The 19265-nt window shown below is 39.9% G+C and overlaps 1 protein-coding gene across 1 annotated transcript in view; it reads left to right on the top strand.

The window, feature by feature from the left end:
* Positions 1-19265, top strand: part of hcn1 (hyperpolarization activated cyclic nucleotide-gated potassium channel 1) — a 78671-nt gene that overhangs the window by 46117 nt on the left and 13289 nt on the right. Inside the window, exons 4-7 of the mRNA XM_077497331.1 lie at positions 4995-5213; positions 8127-8273; positions 11507-11747; positions 17594-17758. Coding sequence (XP_077353457.1) covers positions 4995-5213; positions 8127-8273; positions 11507-11747; positions 17594-17758 — 772 coding nt within the window. The remainder of the gene's footprint in view (positions 1-4994; positions 5214-8126; positions 8274-11506; positions 11748-17593; positions 17759-19265) is intronic.

The raw sequence follows: 19265 nt of genomic DNA, 5'->3' as shown, positions 1-19265 counted from the left end.
TGGGCAGCGCAACGTCTTAGTGTCAAAGTCACTGTTGTGCAAAAAATGTATCTTTTCACAAAAAAGCTTGTTTTACTCTTAATATTTTTGTATTTTCGCTTATGTCACTCCAATTACCTAATTTCAAATGGTGATTACTAAAGAACGGAATAAGGTAGAAACATACTTTTTTTTCCTCATGAAAGAATCGAATTCAATCTTTCATATGGTATCCACCGTATTTATGTCGTCATACTGCACAATATTCTGTTTGCTTTGAAATATGAGTGAAAATACTCTAAATCGGCTGGCACCATTGGTTTTTTTTTGGATAACGTTTGGCAGTCAAAGAGTTAATAACAGACTTTTATATTTAGCAAAAACTGCACTTCACACTCCATTGCTAATCTCCTTTTTCGTTTTCTTGGAGATTGATCAAAATGTAGTGAACTAGCTAGCGGTTAGCCGGAGAAGCTAACGTTACGTATAGCAGTCTACATGCAATAAAAGTCCCTAATTCGCAAAAAGTTGGTGAAATAAGCTCAAGTAGACTAATGATTGAGTTTATTTTGGTTTATATCAGCCATGCAAGCTAACATAGTAGTGGAAATATTCTACTAGCGGAAATATCGAATGAGCGGTTAGCTGTAGAAGCTAACGTTATGTCATGTCTGGGTCACGCAAGGGTTAAGCTTGGGTTCATGACCTGTTAAGTTTGGGTTCATTGACCGTGAGGCCAAGTGTCTGTTTTGAATTGATGTAACAGCATCTAGTTTCAACTGGTTTTAAGCTATGTGATGTCAAGAATCTTTAATCCTTTACCTGGTCATTTGAACTGAGGTCATGTATCTGTTTGGAATTGATGTAACAGCATCTAGTTTCAACTGGTTTTAAGTTATGTGACAGCTATGTGATGTCAGGAGCTTTGTGATGTCAATCTTTAATCCTTACTCGCAACCAATCAGATTGGTTCGCTTTCTTTAGTAGCTGTCTGAGAAGTGTGTTTGTCCAATTATTACCACTGTCTCTCTGTGCAACTCTCTTTGTTTCTAGTCTAGTCTATTTTGTTCCACGCCTCTCGATGTGAATAAATAGTTAAAATCGTATTTGTGTCTGCGCTTTGGGATCCAACCTCAGCACGTGACACGTTATGTAGCAGTCTACACATTCACTGACTCAAATAAAACTGTCACATAAGATTCAAGTAAAGTCGTTCATTCACAATAAAAAAATGGTGAAATACACTCAAGTTATTGTTAAGTTTAATTGGGCTTATATCAATTTTATTTGTAAGCTAACATATCAGTGGACTTATTAACTTAATGCTGGACTGGAATGTGTGACACCAGTCAGAGCTGGGTGATGAATTTCTACATAAATTGCACTCTCTAGTTATTATTATCATTTGCACAGTTTCGTCTTTGAATCGTAAGTACCGGTACAAATTTATACCAAAATAGTAACCTCATCTTTATGAACAATATAACAAATCACAACAATTCCACACAATGCAATTCCCAGGGGCCCGTATGTGACCCGCAGTGCAAACACAAATGCACGACAAAGCGATGACAATGCGCAACATGGTGCCGACGCAGCTCTTCTCCGTCCGCACGACAATGAGGCGAAAAGGTGCCGTGAGTCAGCTCAGAGTGGCACAACAACAACAAAAAGAAAAGTTTTGTATCTTCCCCTGCTTCTCCAACCATGCAAATTTTGTCAACACAACCATTCAGCCAAAGCGTGCAAAGGACACCTCACGACCTCGCAAATGCTATTTGTTCTGGCGGCATGGTCGGCTGCTTCCTGTGTTCCGGTCTTTGTGCAAAATGGAATATTCAGTGTTGGTTTCATGACAGAAGCAAAAAAAAAAATATGGTCAGTTACTTTGGCCAAAAAAAAAAAAACATCTTATCCAAAGAAACCAGGGTGGCAAATAATAATGAGAAACATGTTCTAATTTATCTCATTTAGAAGCCACTAATTAGCAGATGAAAAGTGATGAGTCATGATGATTAGCTGTTGAATTTTTGTCACTTGCAAAATCCCCAGTTGGACTGAACTGCATCCAATACAATAATAACATGAATATTGACGATCCTGGTTTGGGACATGGTAGCGAGGAGTGGTAATCACAGCATCATTTATGATACAATATTCTTGTGATATTGTCAAGCAATACAGAAAGTAGCATGATACAGTGACGATACGCTAAAATATGGGAAAGAAATCATAGACTATACGAAACAATATCTATGCATCACAATATTTCTGTATTTTCCAACATACCGATAATATCACAATAATTTTGCAATAATTGATGTATTAGATGGAAACGTCGTGACATTATCACACTATATATAACTGGGAAAGAGAAAACATTAAGTTTTTCCAACAATAGGATCACAATACACTGATATTTAATAATTAATTTATTGGAAGGAAACCCCTCCGTTACTAAGAAATGAAAAAGAAAAAAAAAGTAAATAATACAAATGCTGCCATAAAAAATCCACCAAATGACAAAGGAATTGGACGAAAAAGTTATTTCTAATACCGGTATATATTTTACCCGCATTTTTTTTTCCAATAGTATCAAAGTTGTAACAATGATTGTGCTTTATATTGGAGGAAACCACATGAAATACACCACATCTATTTACAGTATCTGGTACTTACATTTATTACCGTTTTCCCTGACAAGGAAAAGGGAGATCTCTACTTGAGAGATGTTTATTTTGATTGGATTATAATTGGGGTTTTCCCTCCATCCTGGGATATACAGTTCAGTATGTCGAGTACCCGCCCCAACTGTGTACTGTAGCCCAACGGTCATTTTGCATGCATTCTTTGCACCAGTGCCGTCCCCTTATATGGCATCTTATCGCGCCACGTGGGCTCACTGTGTTTGCTCAGCTTTAGTCAGATTGATGGTGAGTCGACAGGGCCAAAAAAAAAAAGAGAGAGCGACGCACAGCTGGACAGTGGACACACCGGATGGGTGACTATTCTCGTGCTATTCGTGGCACTGAAGATGAAATAACGTGTTTCGCATTTCATAAGAAGAAGGTGATTAAAATCTGGACTGAGTTCTCATGATATAAATTAATCTAAGCGATATTAGTAAAACATAGCCAAAAGCCCAAAGCCAGCTGAGATAGGCTCCAGCACCCCCCACGACCCTTGTGAGGAATAAGCGGTCAAATGGATGGATGGATGGATGGATGGAAGCCATATAACAAACAAGAATAAAGTCATAATTTTGGAATAATAAATCATAACCTTAAGAACATTTTTTGGGGGTGAAGCTGTAATCTAACGAGGATAAAGTTAAGTTAAAGATGAGAAGTCATATGTCCCACACGTATTATTTATCTATTTTTATCTGTATTTTTTTTTTTTTTTAATAAAAATTAAATTATGAAAAAAGTCAGTTTTTGGACTAAAAGGCATCTTTTTAAAATTATTTTTCAAATGTATAATATTGAATGCATTATTACTTTTTGTAGGTAAGGTAAATATTTTGCAATCTTCAGAATAAAATTATAGTTTTTAAGATAAAAAAAAAATCATAATATTACAAGAATATAATCGTAATTGTTGAAAAAAAAAAGAAACTTTAATATGCAACACAACTTTATTTATAAAGCACTTAAAAAGGATCATTGTTGCATACAATGTGCTGTACATTAAGTTAAAAAAAAAATAGTCCTGCAATAGACAGGTAAAACAAAAAATTATACCACAGAAATAAAATTTATATCATAAGTAGGTAAGTAATAAAATAAACATCACACAATACAGCAGACCCCACAAAACAACTAAAACAAAAGTGCGATTAAAAAAAAAAACTCTTATATGAGTAAAAGTAAGTAAAATATATGCTACTATTTTGGTTAGCAATGGCGTTCACATGGTCTCTCTTGGTCAACTTTTAGGAATTTTGGAAGTCTTGTATTAAAATGTAAATTGTGGAGCAAAAATGGAACAGAAGTGAAGCACATTGGTTAGCAGTTTAATGGTGGAAAGCTCATCTGAGAGACAGGTGCTGCTGATTTGGTTAGCAACTGGCTTCAAATGGTCTGGGCAATAGCATCCATGAACAGTTATCAATTTTGGAAAGAAAGGCAAACTTACAAAATACTTTGATGCGGTGTATTGTGAAATTTGTTTGGAATAAGCATTGATTTAAAAAGCCAGTGAAAGAGTGAAATGCAAATTTAATCAAATCCTTTAATCACTTCGGAACTTTGATCTCATCAAATTTGCTAAGATCTTTTGCCATCCAAAAATTGACAATAACGGCCATTAATAATTTCACAGCCATGCCAATAAAGGTTAAAATCTGAAAACAATAAAGCTCTAGTTGGAACATTTCAAAATGATTTGCTACATTATCTCTTAATTGTCAAGCAGTTGAAATAAATGTCACAAAGTTAGATTAGAAGTCAAGAAAAACCACAGACGCCTTTTTTAAGCTTTCTTCTTCTTCTTCTTCTTCTTCCTTCTTCTTCTTCCTTCTTCTTCTTCTTCTTCCTTCTTCCTCCTTCTTCTTCTTCTTCTTCTTCTTCACCCGGGGGAAATTCAAAGAAAAAGCAAAATGTGCCATGCTAACGCTTTGTTGCCCACTTGAACAGAACTTGTGTGTGCTCCGCCGGCCATTTTTTGGAATGAGTATGCAAAAAAAAAAGGGGGAAGAGAAGCTCTCTTCTGCTTCTCTCAGAAAAAAAAAAAAAGATGCCTCAGATGTGTAAATAATGCAAGTTGTTCTTTTTTAGCACTGCCGACATGAACGGTTTTTCACCCCCTCGGCAAATGGGAAAAGAATGAGGGCAGGTAGAAAAGAAGCAGGAGAAGTTGTAGTAAAGGGCATGGTGAGGCTGTGAGGCGAATGGAGTGTATGTTTTAAGCGTGGAAGTTCAGTGATCCATCAAGGAGAAAGCCCGGCCTCGCAGTAACTTCGCCTCCGCCTCGTCTTTCTCTCTCTCTCTCTCTCTCTCTCCCCACGCTGGCAGAACGTGTCCTGGGGCAAGCAGTACTCGTACGCCCTCTTCAAAGCCATGAGCCACATGCTGTGCATTGGCTACGGCGCCCGGGCACCGGTGAGCATGTCGGACCTGTGGATCACCATGCTGAGCATGATCGTGGGCGCCACGTGCTACGCCATGTTCGTGGGCCACGCCACCGCGCTCATCCAGTCGCTGGACTCCTCGCGACGGCAGTATCAGGAGAAGGTAAGCGGGAAGTTGTCACGGGGTCAAATTGTTACATTTCAGAGAAATTTCGTCAAGAAAGACCATGTAAAAACATTTTTAGATTGTTTTTTTTTTTCGATTATTTCACCCCACTCACATGCTTTTGTTACCATTTAGAGGCAGTCAGGAGCCCTGAGTTTTTAACTTGTCCTCTTTGCTGTCCATTTGTGTCCATCTGACTTCCTTTTTTGGGAACCATTTTAGTTGTGTTAATAATGCAAATGTAAACTTCCCTAGGGGGAATTTTTTTCTGATTTTTTTACTTTCAAATTTCAACTTATTAACTTATTAATGACGAAGTGGGGGAGGACTTGGTCCATTCCCTCAAATAACTTTTTTTTTTTTTCTTTTCAAAATTGTGTACTTTTTTCGTAGTTTGAAAATTCACAGTACAGTACACAATTATTGTAAAATAAATAAATAAATAAAAGTTTTAAAGCGATACTTCACTTATTTAGCCCATTATAGCAATAAAAAAGTTAACATTTTGTCTATAATTAATTTGATACTTTCTTTATTTTTCACGTACAATTAGTACCTTTAAAAACACATTTTGCAACTTGCTGTCGACTGAAAATGACATCACAAGGGCTCAGGTAACCAATCACAGCTCACCTGTTTTCTAGGTTTAGTCATGTGACATTCACAGGCTGAGCTGTGATTGGTTACCTGAGCCCTTGTGACGTCATTTTCAGTCGACAGCAAGTTGCAAAATGTGTTTTTAAAGGTACTAATTGTACATGAAAGATAATGAAAATATCACATTTATTATAGGCAAAATATTAATGTTTGACTGCGAAAATGGCTAAATAAGTAAAGTATCCCTTTAAACTATTCAAAAGTTTAAAAAAAAAAAAAAAAAAGAAAAGTTTAACGACAAAAAATGAACCAGAAAATTGTTTTTTGATTTAAAAGATGCGAGTACATTAAGTCAAATCAAATTTCCTCATCATAATTACCGGTATACACACCGTTTGCACAGATGTGTTATTTAAAGACCCAAAATCAGATATCATAATTCATCTCAGGTTCGCTAACTCACATTGCACATGCCAAATTAATATATTGTATTTGCATATACGTACTTAATTTTGAATGCACAAGATAAACTGTGCGGCAATCTTGTACATTTGTGAGACATAATCCTGGTACATCCGCTTCCATATCTGTTTGTATTCGGGTTTTTTAAAATGGGCGACATAAATATTTTGATGCTGGGTGATGAGGTCTTAGAAACAAACAAACAAAACAAAAAAAACGAGACTCAAGGACTTAAACATATTTTCACCACAACTTTTCGGAATTGCACGATTGGACGAGAGCTTTCACTCATACCCTGTTTATTGACTTAAAGTAACTTTACGCTAATCCCTCATGGCCCCCTTTGAAGCGCATAATCACATTAGCGCCATAAAGCTAATGCTAATTAGAGCTGAGATGCTCTTAAAGTATTATTCATTGCTTTCCCACCCTGTGAAAACCCCGCAAGACTGTAATAAATGTGATCTTCATAAATGGTAGCTAGGTAGGTAGATAGATAGATAGATAGATAGATAGCACATTAGCGCCATAAAGCTAATGCTAATTAGCTTTTGGTGTGAGATATCAATTTGGACACCTATTAGCTAAGTACCGGCCATCATCTTACACTATATGGCCCAAATTGTGGAAGATTTGCTGCCAAATATGTGATTTAGGTGTGAAAAGTTAATAGCTATAGTGTTAAATAATCTGCAATATTCAGAATCCCAGTTTGGAACCGCAAAGGATGAATGTTTTGTTTTTTTTGTTTTTGTTTTTTTTGTTTTTTTTTTGACATCAGTATTTGAACAGCTTGCTGGATTAGCTTTAATTATATGGCCCGAGTTTTGGAAGTGAATTTTCCAAAATGGGCCATTAAAATATGAAAAGTTGATCATTTTGTCAAGTCCCGTGCCACAATTTATTATTCATCAGCTTTAATGTCCTTTTATCGGGTTTGCAAGATAATTTGGGTTGGAAATCAGCAGGACGGCCCTTCAGAAATGTCTGATTTTGAATGAGCCGTTTTCTCATTAACATTACAAAATATTCAATATGTAAATTGTGTTGGCTCGGTTGAAATTCAGCGGGCCGTCGGCAGAATTGTGGACGGCCATGTTGGATGGTGGCCATGGATGCGAGATGTCTGCGGTCTAGACATTTTTTTTTCCTTTTGTTTTTGTTTGCAAGCCCTCTGAGCAGGACTAACCAGCACATTTTTTTTTAAATACCTCCATGGTCATGTCGCTCAACCTCACGACTTTACGGAGGCTGACTAACCAATGTGCTGCCACTCTACCAAAAAAATTTAATTAGTTGACCCACTATTCTAGCAATGGCCTAGGGAAAGTCAGTCATGTGAACCACTACACTATTAGTGGCCAGAATTTAAAGTCAGTTATGTCAACCACTACGCTACAAATAGACTTTGTGTGAAATGAAAGACGGCAACATGAGCCACAGCGCAAAAGTCCTTTCACTTCACTTCTTGGACAAAAATCGTTGTGATTTTGTTGTACAATGGATGTGAACAGTGAGGAATGTAACCTGAATATGTCAGTAGGATGTTGCATGTACAGTCGCTCACTACGTCACATTAAGATCACGTCTTTGCTGCCCATCAGCATTGAGTTTCATGCTTGCTTGAAATAATGGCAAATGCAACCTTGGATTGACGTAGCCTCGGGGAGCGATTTGTTTCTACTCCCCCTCACCAACACCTGACTTCCCCTTTTACTCCCCCTCCCTCCCACATATAGAAGCATAGAGACAAAACTCTCTTAGATCACAACTTGTGTTTTGCATTTAAATCAACACCAACACGGAATTGACTGAAACTCATACGAGTCTGCTTCTTGTCTGTCTTTGCAGTACAAACAAGTGGAGCAATACATGTCCTTCCACAAGCTTCCGGCGGACATGCGGCAAAAGATACACGACTACTATGAACACCGCTACCAGGGCAAGATCTTCGATGAGGACAACATCCTGAGCGAACTCAATGACCCGCTCAAAGAGGTGAGGAAAAGTTACTTAACTCATTTGCTCCCAATAACGTGTAAATATGTATTTGTTAAATGTTTTAAGTGTCCCAAAGACGTATTTATACGTTTTTTTGTTTTTTATGCGAGAGCATACAGAAGGCTTTGATGCAGCCTCTCAACTGCAAAGAACAGTTGCAGAAATGGTAGTTATTACACAAACGGCCAGCAGGTGGCAGCAGAGCAAAGGAGATCAAGCAGGGCCATCTAGAAAAAAAGCTAAATTACTTTGAATTTTAAAAGATTTGTGAAAACTGATGAAACTTAGATCTCTTCTAATGCTAGTTGCTGCAGAACGGAAACAGAAACATACTTTTTTTTCCTGATGAAAGAAGAGACTTTAATCTTTCTTTTGATAGGTTGCTTTTATAGCAATAGAACACAATATTCTGTGGGCCTTGCAAAATCAGTCAAAATTCAGTAAAACAGTCGGGAGCGAACGGGATTGCTTCTGTGAAAATGGCTGGGAGTGAATGAGTTAAGGTTAGGGATGGAAAATGGGACGTCACAATTTCATTGCAAAAAAGATTTTAAGAATTCCCGTCCAAAAAGACAGTCTGCCATTTTGTTTTGAAGGGCCAAATTTTGTTCCCGGTTGTCCCGGTTCCTTTTGCATTTTGTGTGATTAATTTTGTCAAAAATCTTCCTCCCTAAAAAGCCCTTTGGAATTGCTTCTGCATCATTTTTTTTTAATCCGTGCTCAGCAATAACACGTACGAACCGAAGTTTGACGTTAACAACAGTGCACCCGTCTCAGTTTTATACTGGCAAAGATCGATAATAATCAGATACGTCGTATTATATGCATCAGCCATATTGAAATTGATGGCGAAGCCATTGATCAGTTTTCTACTTTGCCGCTCGTCATATCCACAGGATTACATGAGTAATTACACTCGGCAGATATGGGCGAGGAGCGCCATAAAAACCCATGCAAGCGTGGCATTCGTGACGGTCTCCCATGCAGACCCATTAAGCTCGCTCGCTCGCTCGCAGGGTCGAATGCCGCAGATCCCGGACACTTGCGGTGGAGGAAGGACGAGCAGCGGATTTATGGTTATTACTTACAATGCGGAAAATCCTTACGGGCTTTTTTTTTTTGTCCACTATGCAGAGTAGGCGAAATCTGCCTGGTGACAGCGTCACACAATAAAAAATCTGCCCCGTGGGACTGGCGAGTAAAGACAGTCTGAGTCACACAAGCGCTTACATCATCATTTCACTGCGAAATACTTGATTTTATGGACGTGCCCAGTTTGAACATCCCTGGCAGGAAATTTTTCGCGGTGAGGATTCTCGTGCCCCGGTGAAGTACATCTAATCCAGACTTCTGAGTCGGGATGGTTGGCTGACGGCCACCTGACGGTTGTTGGCACCTCGCCTCCACGGCCAAATTTGGAAGGAAGCGTGGGGACGGGTGGGGAAAGGTGGGTGCGGGTGTCGTAGTGGGAGCGAGGATCCTCTCCACTCAGCGGACTATGCGGAGAATCTGGCGTGTTGTTTTTATCGCAAGATTAAAAGCCACCGCTGACTTTGCTGGCTCCAGCAAGTGTGACCACCCGGGAAGCATCAAAACAGCAAAGGTGCCAATATTAGGAATAACCGTCAGAATTTTTTTTTTGTATTTTATATTTCTGCTTGCCCACTTTTGAAGCAGGTAAATTCAGCGTGAAAACAATAAAAGAAAACCACTACTTGATTGCTAAATAATAAGAAAGATTTGCTCGGATATGGATTGATGTGAAAAATAAAAATGGGGAATGAGTTGAAGGCAGGGTCTTCTGTTTTCACTCAGGAAAATGCACTTTATAAATACAGGATGTATAGCCATGAATTCCTTCTCAATCGACACAATCGTTTGTTGACAAAACATACACAAAATGGGAAAACACAGGCTTGTTAAGAAAAAATCACCACCACACATGAACTCATTAGCTCCCAACGACGTATAAATATGTTCTATTTTAAATATTACCAGTGCCCCAGACGTATTTATATGTTTTTTAAAAGTTTTTTTTATTTTTTATTTTTTTTTTTTTTTAATGCTAGCGCAAACAGAAGGCTTTGATGCAGCCTCTGAACTGAAGCTAACGGTTGAAGCAATGTTAGTTATTACAAAAACGGCCAGCAGGTGGCAGCAGAGTATAAGAGATCAACCATGGCCATGTTGCAACAAGCCGTTTTCCCCCACAGTTTTAAACAGATTTGTGAATAATGCTGAAACCGAGCTATATTCTAATGCTAATTGCTGCAAATTGCTGATACCACTGGTACTTTTGATACATAAAATTTTCCCCAGAGAAGAATCACAGATAATTTTAAAGAAAGAACTATATATAAATATACAATATTCCTTAAAAATGCATGAAATTAATATCAATTTTCTATTCTTCTAATTTCTAATCCCTGATCATAAAACTGATTGATCTTTAACGATGAATCGCAATATTTCACCCGTCCCATGTGTGCAAGTAATTTGGAAACACAGTTGCTAGCTGTCGTGAAAACATTCTGTTCACAGGTGAGGTAGAACGGATCGACGTAGCGGATTTGGCAGCCGTATCTTCAGCTGAGTGGCATACTAATCTTTGAATAATATGTTTAGCGCATTATGTAACATAATATCATGACTGTTCAATTCCCTTGGCATGTGACACATCTTTAAATAGGTATTGTGTAAAGCAAAGATTGTTTGCAGCCAAGAGGCCTCCTTGAAGCATGAAAACCGCTGACTATCCGATTCGTTAGTTCTGCTCGGTGATTGAGGTCATCGCCCCCGGCATGCGGCTCGCCCTCGTGTAGTTACGTAGCCCCAGAGGTTACGTAGCTCTCTGTTAATGTCCCATTATGCCGCAAGGGCGGCAAAAGGGAGGTGAGGAAGTCAACCGCACGACACGTGCCGAGCAGCTTTCAATCTTCGCCCCGTTGGGGGTAAACGGAAAACAAACACCTAATCTCCAGCTGGGCCGGGGGTCTGGGATGGGGCAGAACTCATCAAGATCTGACAGCAGTGCCAAAATGTTTTCCTCAGCAGTGCTTTAGAGGTTTTAGGGATAAAGCGGCAATATGCGTCGAGTTCATTTTGTGCCGCCTGATAATAGCAGCTGGAGCGGCAAGTGATTTTCCAAGTTTTTTTTTTCCCCCTCCCGCCACAATCTCTCCCGGGATCTCATTTGTCTGTTTTTTTTTTTTTTTTTTTTTTCCCGCCAGGAAATTGTCAACTTCAACTGCCGCAAGCTGGTGGCCACCATGCCGCTGTTTGCAAACGCCGACCCCAACTTTGTGACGGGGATGCTAAGCAAGTTGAAGTTTGAGGTCTTCCAGCCCAATGACTACATCATTCGCGAGGGCACCGTCGGTAAGAAGATGTACTTCATCCAGCACGGCGTCGCCAGCGTCATCACCAAGTTCAACAAGGAGATGAAGCTGACTGACGGGTCCTACTTCGGAGGTAAGACCAAGCAAGGCCTATCAGGCTGGCTGGATATATGATCATGAAGGGATTTTAAATGTACAGTAAACTGCGGAAAACGTAATAATTGACAGGAAAACGTGTACAATCAACAAAAATATACCCCAAGCCATCAGATGGGTGATACTGCCCTCTATTGGATTATCCGTAGCACTGCATGTGTCAGATGATATACGTCAGGGTTTTAATGGGAAAAAAATATACTCATGAAATAGAGGGCTCAAAATGTATTATATTGTATTTAACTCTTTTACTGCCAGAAACGTTTAATAACGATTAGTAAAATCATGATGTATGCTGCCATAAACGTTAATCGACGTCAACTACGTTTTTTTTTGTTTTTTTTTAATCAATGGGTAGTGCAACGTCTCGTGAAGCTCTGCCTGGTCAATGGGTTGTGGAATCAAAAACATCCGCTAACTATGGCCAGCAAATGGCAGCATTGTATCTCTTTTCAATGGGCTCAAGGTGTATGAGATGTATGAGGTAGTTTTTTGGTAATGAAAGAATGGAAGATGTTTGAAAGAATGGAAGCTGACATGTTTATGTCGTAAAAGCACACAATATATTTCTGTTTGGCTTGAAAGAGGAGTTAAAACACTTGAAATCGGCCGGAACTGCCTGGGTTGTTTTTTGGATAACGTGTGGTGGTAAAAGAGTTAATGGCACGTTTGGCTACACAGTGGTACCTCTACTTACGAAATTATTTCGTTCCGGGAGAAAGTTCTTAAGGTGAATATTTTGTAAGTAGAGACATATTTTCCATGTAAATGCCCTAATCCGTTCCAAGCCTCCCAAAATTCAGACCTAAATGTCTTATAAAGCATAAAAATGCATCAAAACATGTAACAAATACATGTTACAATAAGATTATTACACAATAAATGGGAGTTGTGCATAATGTAAAAAACAAAGAATGGAGTAAAGAATAAAAATGATGCTGCGATTGGCTGGCAACCAGTCCAGGGTGTTGCATTTCAACTTTTCATTTATGATTCAGCAACAATTGATCACTTGTAATTTTCTCACAATTTAGCTTTCATTGCCATTCGATTAACACATTAAATTTATTGCATTCAATTTACTGTTCAGTGACAAGTCAAGTCAAGTCTTGACTTGAGTTTTCACGTCAGCCTTCAATTTACTTCATAAGCATTCAGTTTAGCATTCAGCTATTAGCATTCAGCTTTCAGCATTCCCACGCAATTTCTTAGAAATTGCACTTAATCTACTTTCTATTAATACTTTTGTAGTTGTTGTTTAAAAGGAATTATTGACGTCGTACATCATCTCTACATTCCGTGTAGCCAACTGCCTTGGTCGCCAAACCCGTGGTCAGGCAAACAGTTCGCGTACATACTGAGTTGCGCCCGAGGCCGTGCGTTGGATGCCTCTTGAAGTCAAATTAATGCAGATTCTCATTAGGCAGCGTTGGCCGCTCGTCAGCCCCGCTGCCGTTATGTAAGCGTTCATCTGGTTGCTGGAGGGAGTCGAGGCGTGGATCAGGCATCCCCGAGGACACAGAGGTTGCCCCCACCACCACCCCCGCACACAGATACACGTTGCATGAACTCTAGCCCCTCCCCCCTCTCTATATGTTCCTGCCACACACTCTTGGCACTGACGAAAGCGGATTGGACTTTCACTCGGTGGATAATCAGAAGCCTCCTCTCCGCTGTTCGTTTCGTTCTCGCCACATCTCAGCGCGGTTACCATCAATGGTTTAAATGTCAGCTGCTTCCCCGCCGCCTCTTGTTTACCCTGACAAAAATCCGTGTCGTCTCAGTGTGAAGGCAAAGTTTCCTATTTTAAGACGTGCCTGCATATTTTATGCTAAGTTCGACAGGCGCTATTGGGGCGAGCGGAGGATTCTAAGAATACTTCCACTTTGGCGCGGCTCGCAGGCGAGAATCAAAGGGCGGAATTTGGTTGTCTTTTTGGGTTTGCCGCCGCGTGTTCAAAACTAAGGGGGTTGCTGTCATAAAGTGTCTGTTCATGTGTCAGCGTGCCGAGCTGCGGGGCTTTTTCATGGAGGTTCCGCATGGAGCGGCCATGTAGGGCAGAACAGCTCATTCAGACGAATCATCCTCTCGATATGACGTCGGTGATCATACTCCGGATATGCAGCTTGGATGAAGTGAAGGGTTTAAATAGGTGTGAATGTGAAGATCTATCTAAGGTAGCCTGAAATTAATGAGCCATAATTGCAGTGGTAATTAGTAGGGATGCAACGATTAGGGCAATATCGTGATATCGGGATATTAAAACTGCCACAATATCATCGTCGTCATGTTCACAATATTTAAAAGGAACAAATCTGTTTAAAAAAAAAAAGTCAGGTTGATGTCCATTTGTGCAATTCTAGCACCCTCTAGTGACAAGTTCATTAGTGCAATTTAATTTTCATTAGAGATGTTTTGGCCTTCTATGTTTAAAATCTATGCTAATTGTCAGATGAAGGGGAATCTAATTTGCTTGTGAAGCGATCAATGTGTGCTTGCATTAGCAAGTAAGTGCCTCATTATTGTTAGTCACGATTGTAGGTGGTTTATATGCATTGCTGTTATGTACAAAAGCACAATATTGTGCTTTTTTTTTTTTTAGTATGAGCTCTTTTTTTCTTACAATGTTGTGATCTTTTTTTTAAATATTGCCAACCCCAAACAATATCGTGACGTTCATATCGTGATAATGGATGATATCGTTACATCCCTAGTAATTAGCCACTCAGGTTATAAACAGCATTCAACTGAGTATCAAATTAAAAGGTTTGCAAATCATTATATTCTTGTTTTTATCCCCATTTCAGTAGAATTGGGGTTGTCAAAAACAATAAGAGCACAATGCTGTTGTTTGCTGTGTTATGCCTGTAGCTACTAGCTAGCCACATGCTGTTGCCCTGCCGCCCAGCTGGTAATGCCACCCGCGTGTGTGTGGATGAGTGAGCCCCGGGTCGGTCGGTCGGTCGGTCGGGAAACAGCTGGCCCAACGAAGCGAGGAACCTTCCTTTTTTTCTCTCATTTTCTTTTTCCGTTGATGATTTATACGCCGCCGCCGTTGCGGCAAGGGCAAGAAGTAGTACGCCGAGACAGAAAGCCAAGGGAGGAGGACGAGCGAGGAACAAAAAGCAGCCACAGGACACTATTAGCATGCTAATGAGCTGGACATGGAGGAGGACAGTAGGTCACAAAAGCGACTATGGCCAATGACGCATGGGCCAAGCACAGAGGCATCATGGTTGAGAGGGAAATCACTCCTGGGCCGACTGTAATGAAAACTAAAAAAAATATTAGAATTAAGCAAATTATTGACGGTTAAGATGTTTTTAATATAACGCATAGGGGATATTCTTTCTCTTATGACAAAATGTAACCATTTTTTATGTTCAAACAAAAGACACGATAAATATTACCGCCTTGTATCTTAGAAATAATGGCTTTCCCTTGTTTGACGGTACGTGTTAAATCCGGCCTCGCCATTTCATTCCACCGTTCACACCCCCTGCGTGAGGTTGTTGCTCTAACGTGGCGCACACACCCTGCTCTCTATTCACGACGCTCTCCTGCCAAAGATCACAGCACAATTCCGGTAATGAAGATTCAATCGAGACAAAAGAAGAACTTCCTGTCAGACGCGAGAACAAAAAATGTGGGTGAAGCTTGTCAGGGGATTTGACTATACAGTATTGAACAGAAGGAAATTGAACTTTAAATCCCAGGAATTGTTTTACATGCTTGATGCTACTAAGAGGGGTGGAAGTAGAGAATAAATATAGAGCATGCTAATGTTGAATACTTGAAATGATCCTCAAACTTTGACACCATGCTCCACCCAAATTAGATGTTTTAGACAAAAATGGCAAGAAACTGTGAAAGAAACCTCTAATTTGGGTCCTATTTAGGCAAAATCTGTTAAGATAGACATATACAGTATGCTAAGCTACCTTACTATCAGCTAGCTATCAGCTGCGGCTGGATAACGAGCACGGCTAAACACTGTGGGGCGGGGGTGCTTTCTAATGACAATGTCAAGTTCATGTCGGAACATTCACACGCACACTCGATGATCGCAATGCGCAAAATTTCCTGCAAATTTTAAGTATTTTGCGGCCATTTTTTATGACCGTCGCGGGCTAAAATGCCTGATTTTACGGCCAATTTTTCGAAAAGTTTTGCTGTTTCTCAAACATCTTTTAATAAACTATATTAAATATTTACTCTACTGTGTATTTACTGTACAGGCTAAAGCAAGTTCACTATATAATGAACGTGCGTAGCTTAGCTATGCCGTTTTCCCCCACTCTTGGACAAAGCGAAATGTATGTTTGACACTTGCAACAATACCCATTTGCAACTTGTGAATACAGTGACAAATGGTAACACAAATTGCTGACAAATGCTGACACGTGGTATTGAGTCAGTAGATACGCTATTGCAAAGCGGTTCATTCCCTTCATTTCATGTAGGCATGCCTAAAGACTAAAAAAGAGGCAGCTCGGTTGGTGCAATGCAGCGATGCGGTGTGATGCTTGACAGGCCCCGACTGCATTACATTAAGAAGCCATTAGCCGTGCGGCGGATGATAAATGGTCTCAGCGTTGCTCAAGTGACACAGTTTATTTACACTCGACGTAAGCGTCTCCTTTTGTACCTTCACGTTGACGGTTCATCTACATGCTAATGTGTCACGGACATTTAGTTAAGCCGCAGCCCGCAAATGCAGACAGGCCAATTAAAGCACGGCACACAATAACTACTTATGAAGATAAAGCTACGTGGTTGTCTGCTTAGTCAGGGTTGAATCCTTCAAAACATTAACCCTAAAAATTTAGGGTATTGCTAAAGTGAGTCATCGATGATTCTGTCCAGGCATACCAAAATCTGCTCAAAGGTTAGCATTGTACTTGTATTAGCTGTACAATGACATTATACTGTTGATAGCTTGTCAACTAAAATGCCAATGTTACACTTTTAATGTTGGCTTCATGTCTGTGGCGCTAGCTAAGCTAACAATGCTAAAAATGTTTTTGTTCCATTTCCAAAATGCCTAAAATCAAGTGGTGCTGCCCTCAGTCTCACCCCGAGTGGCACCTTGATTAATACCCCACAAATACTTTTTAAAAATATTAATTCATTATTAATTTTAACTTGTAATATCACCATTCAGCGCTAGATGGCAGACATGGCTTATTTGCTCTTGCACCGGATCTTATACTAGCCTATATTACCACACCGTGAGTAGGCCTATCGTTTTAAAATACTGTAGTATCCGTGCTTATCTATTTTACTGCCACACGTTATTTTAAAAAAACCTTATGATATGACAAAGGTTTTGATCGTTCACAAAAAGAGATATAATGCTTCCATCTGCTGGCCATAGTTAGTGTTTTTGATTCCACAACCCATTGACCAGGCAGCGCTGCACTTAGACATTGCACTGAGAAAATAAATAAATAAATAAATAAATAAAACTTAGTTGACGTCATTTCACGTTTATGGCGGCATACGTCGTGATTTTACTGATCGTAATTAAACGTTTTTGGCGGTCAAAGAGTTAACTGTGACTGAATGCGTCTGACTTTGAAAGACGAGGCCCGGCGTGTTGATGCACGTCAGACTCAGCAAATGAGAGTGTAGAGTTGGCTGGATAAACCGTTAGCCACTCTGTTATGAGTGACTCAACGTCAGTTGTGGCAGGTGGCAAGTTGTAAGCGAATATGAGCTTCTTTCTATTTTGTTACCTTTTGTTACCTTCCGAGATGCAATAAAATGGTCATAAATCAGCAACTTTATATGTTTGTTAAAATGTTTCCTGTCGCCCTACAGAGATCTGCCTTCTCACCAAGGGTCGACGGACGGCCAGCGTACGGGCCGACACTTACTGCCGCCTCTTCTCGCTGTCAGTGGACCACTTTAACGAGGTTCTGGAGGAGTACCCAATGATGCGGCGGGCCTTCGAGACGGTCGCCATCGACCGCTTGGATCGCATCGGTAAGCGTCGCCAACGATGACAGCATCCTCCTCTGTCCTGGTGTTTTTTTTCTTGTTTTTTTTTTTGTTTTTTTGCCTGTCATCGTGCCCTCTTGTCGTCACACGTTTGCCGTCTTCCCTCCATGAAAAGCATCGTGTCCGCCATCTTGTGCCGCATGGCCTTGTTATGCTGTCATTTGTTATGATGAATTAACACGCGTGTTGGAACCAGAATTAATCCTTGTAAAGAACCAATCTTTATGGTTGGTTTAACCGGGGAGGATGCGCATGCCGCCGTCCTGGAGGGGGTCGGGGTTGGCGTTGACCCCGCCCACCCTCACTGGACGCCAGCGAGTGGATGGAAGCTAACCTCACATGCATGTGTTGTGTGGCCCTCTTCCCACTCATCTGCACTCCTGGGTATGAGCAGCACCCCACCCCCGAATAAGAGGGCCTATATCGGGGGTGGGGAACCTAAAATACGGCGAGGGCAAAAATGCAATTCTAAAAAAAAAAAAAGGCCCACACACATTGAATGAAAAAAATACTCATAATACATCATGATAAAATGTTGTTGGATTGTTGCATCATGTTTTTTCATCAATTTAGTACAGACCTGGGAGGACTTTATGGCCCCTAATAGGAAAAAGGTTCCCCACCCCTGCTCGAAATCAACCAAACACTAAATCAAAGCCAGCGACAGGAAACAGGAAGTCGCTTCAGGCTGGAACGTCGCCACTTTCCCACTCTACAATAATCCAGTTATAAACTCAGCCACAACGATGCTTCCCTATATTCAAATGTAGATCTACGCAACCTGGCCATGAAATAGTAAACAAGGTATACTTTTAAAAGGGGCACATGTATGAAATACACTGGGCAATAGTTTCCATCAGGGACCTTCATTTGCCATTTGGGTTTTGCCATAACTTTTCATTGGCCATTACAGTGGAACCTCTAAGGTCGAGCACAAAACAAACATTCCCATAGAAAATCATAGGGGGTCATAAAACTACAGCAAATGTACACTACAGCCCAAAAAAAAAATACAATGTATATCTGACTTTTGCGAACTCTTGTTAAAATATAAAATGGGTGTATTGGCCTCATAAAAAAAAATAATAATAATAATATTAATAATTTTGTCATTGATCTGGTGAAAGCCAGAAAGTACTGTAAATAAAAGCAAGTAAAGGGTAGACTGAGTAATAACCTTCCCAAAACATCAATGAACATATACCTGAAAGAAATCAAATGTACATCTGGATTTAAAGAACTCATTTGTTAAAATATCAAACAATAGAATACAGAAATAATTGGTTACCTGGAAGAGGTATGTGCGAGAGAATAAGCAGTATTGGTACTGCTTAGGTCAAAGGGTGGATGATTTATGACACCCGTACAGAAATACAAATGTCAAGGATCAAAGGGTAGAATGTGAGTATTAACATTTAAAAAAAACAAGAACAACACTATAAATGGATTTTATGATCTCTTATTGGGAAAATATCAAATGGTAGATGATTAA

Source organism: Festucalex cinctus, chromosome 15 (genome assembly GCF_051991245.1).
Source record: "Festucalex cinctus isolate MCC-2025b chromosome 15, RoL_Fcin_1.0, whole genome shotgun sequence".
Classification (NCBI taxonomy): domain Eukaryota; kingdom Metazoa; phylum Chordata; class Actinopteri; order Syngnathiformes; family Syngnathidae; genus Festucalex; species Festucalex cinctus.
Note: the sequence above shows the minus strand (reverse complement) of the source record. Positions and strands in the feature narration are given on the sequence as shown.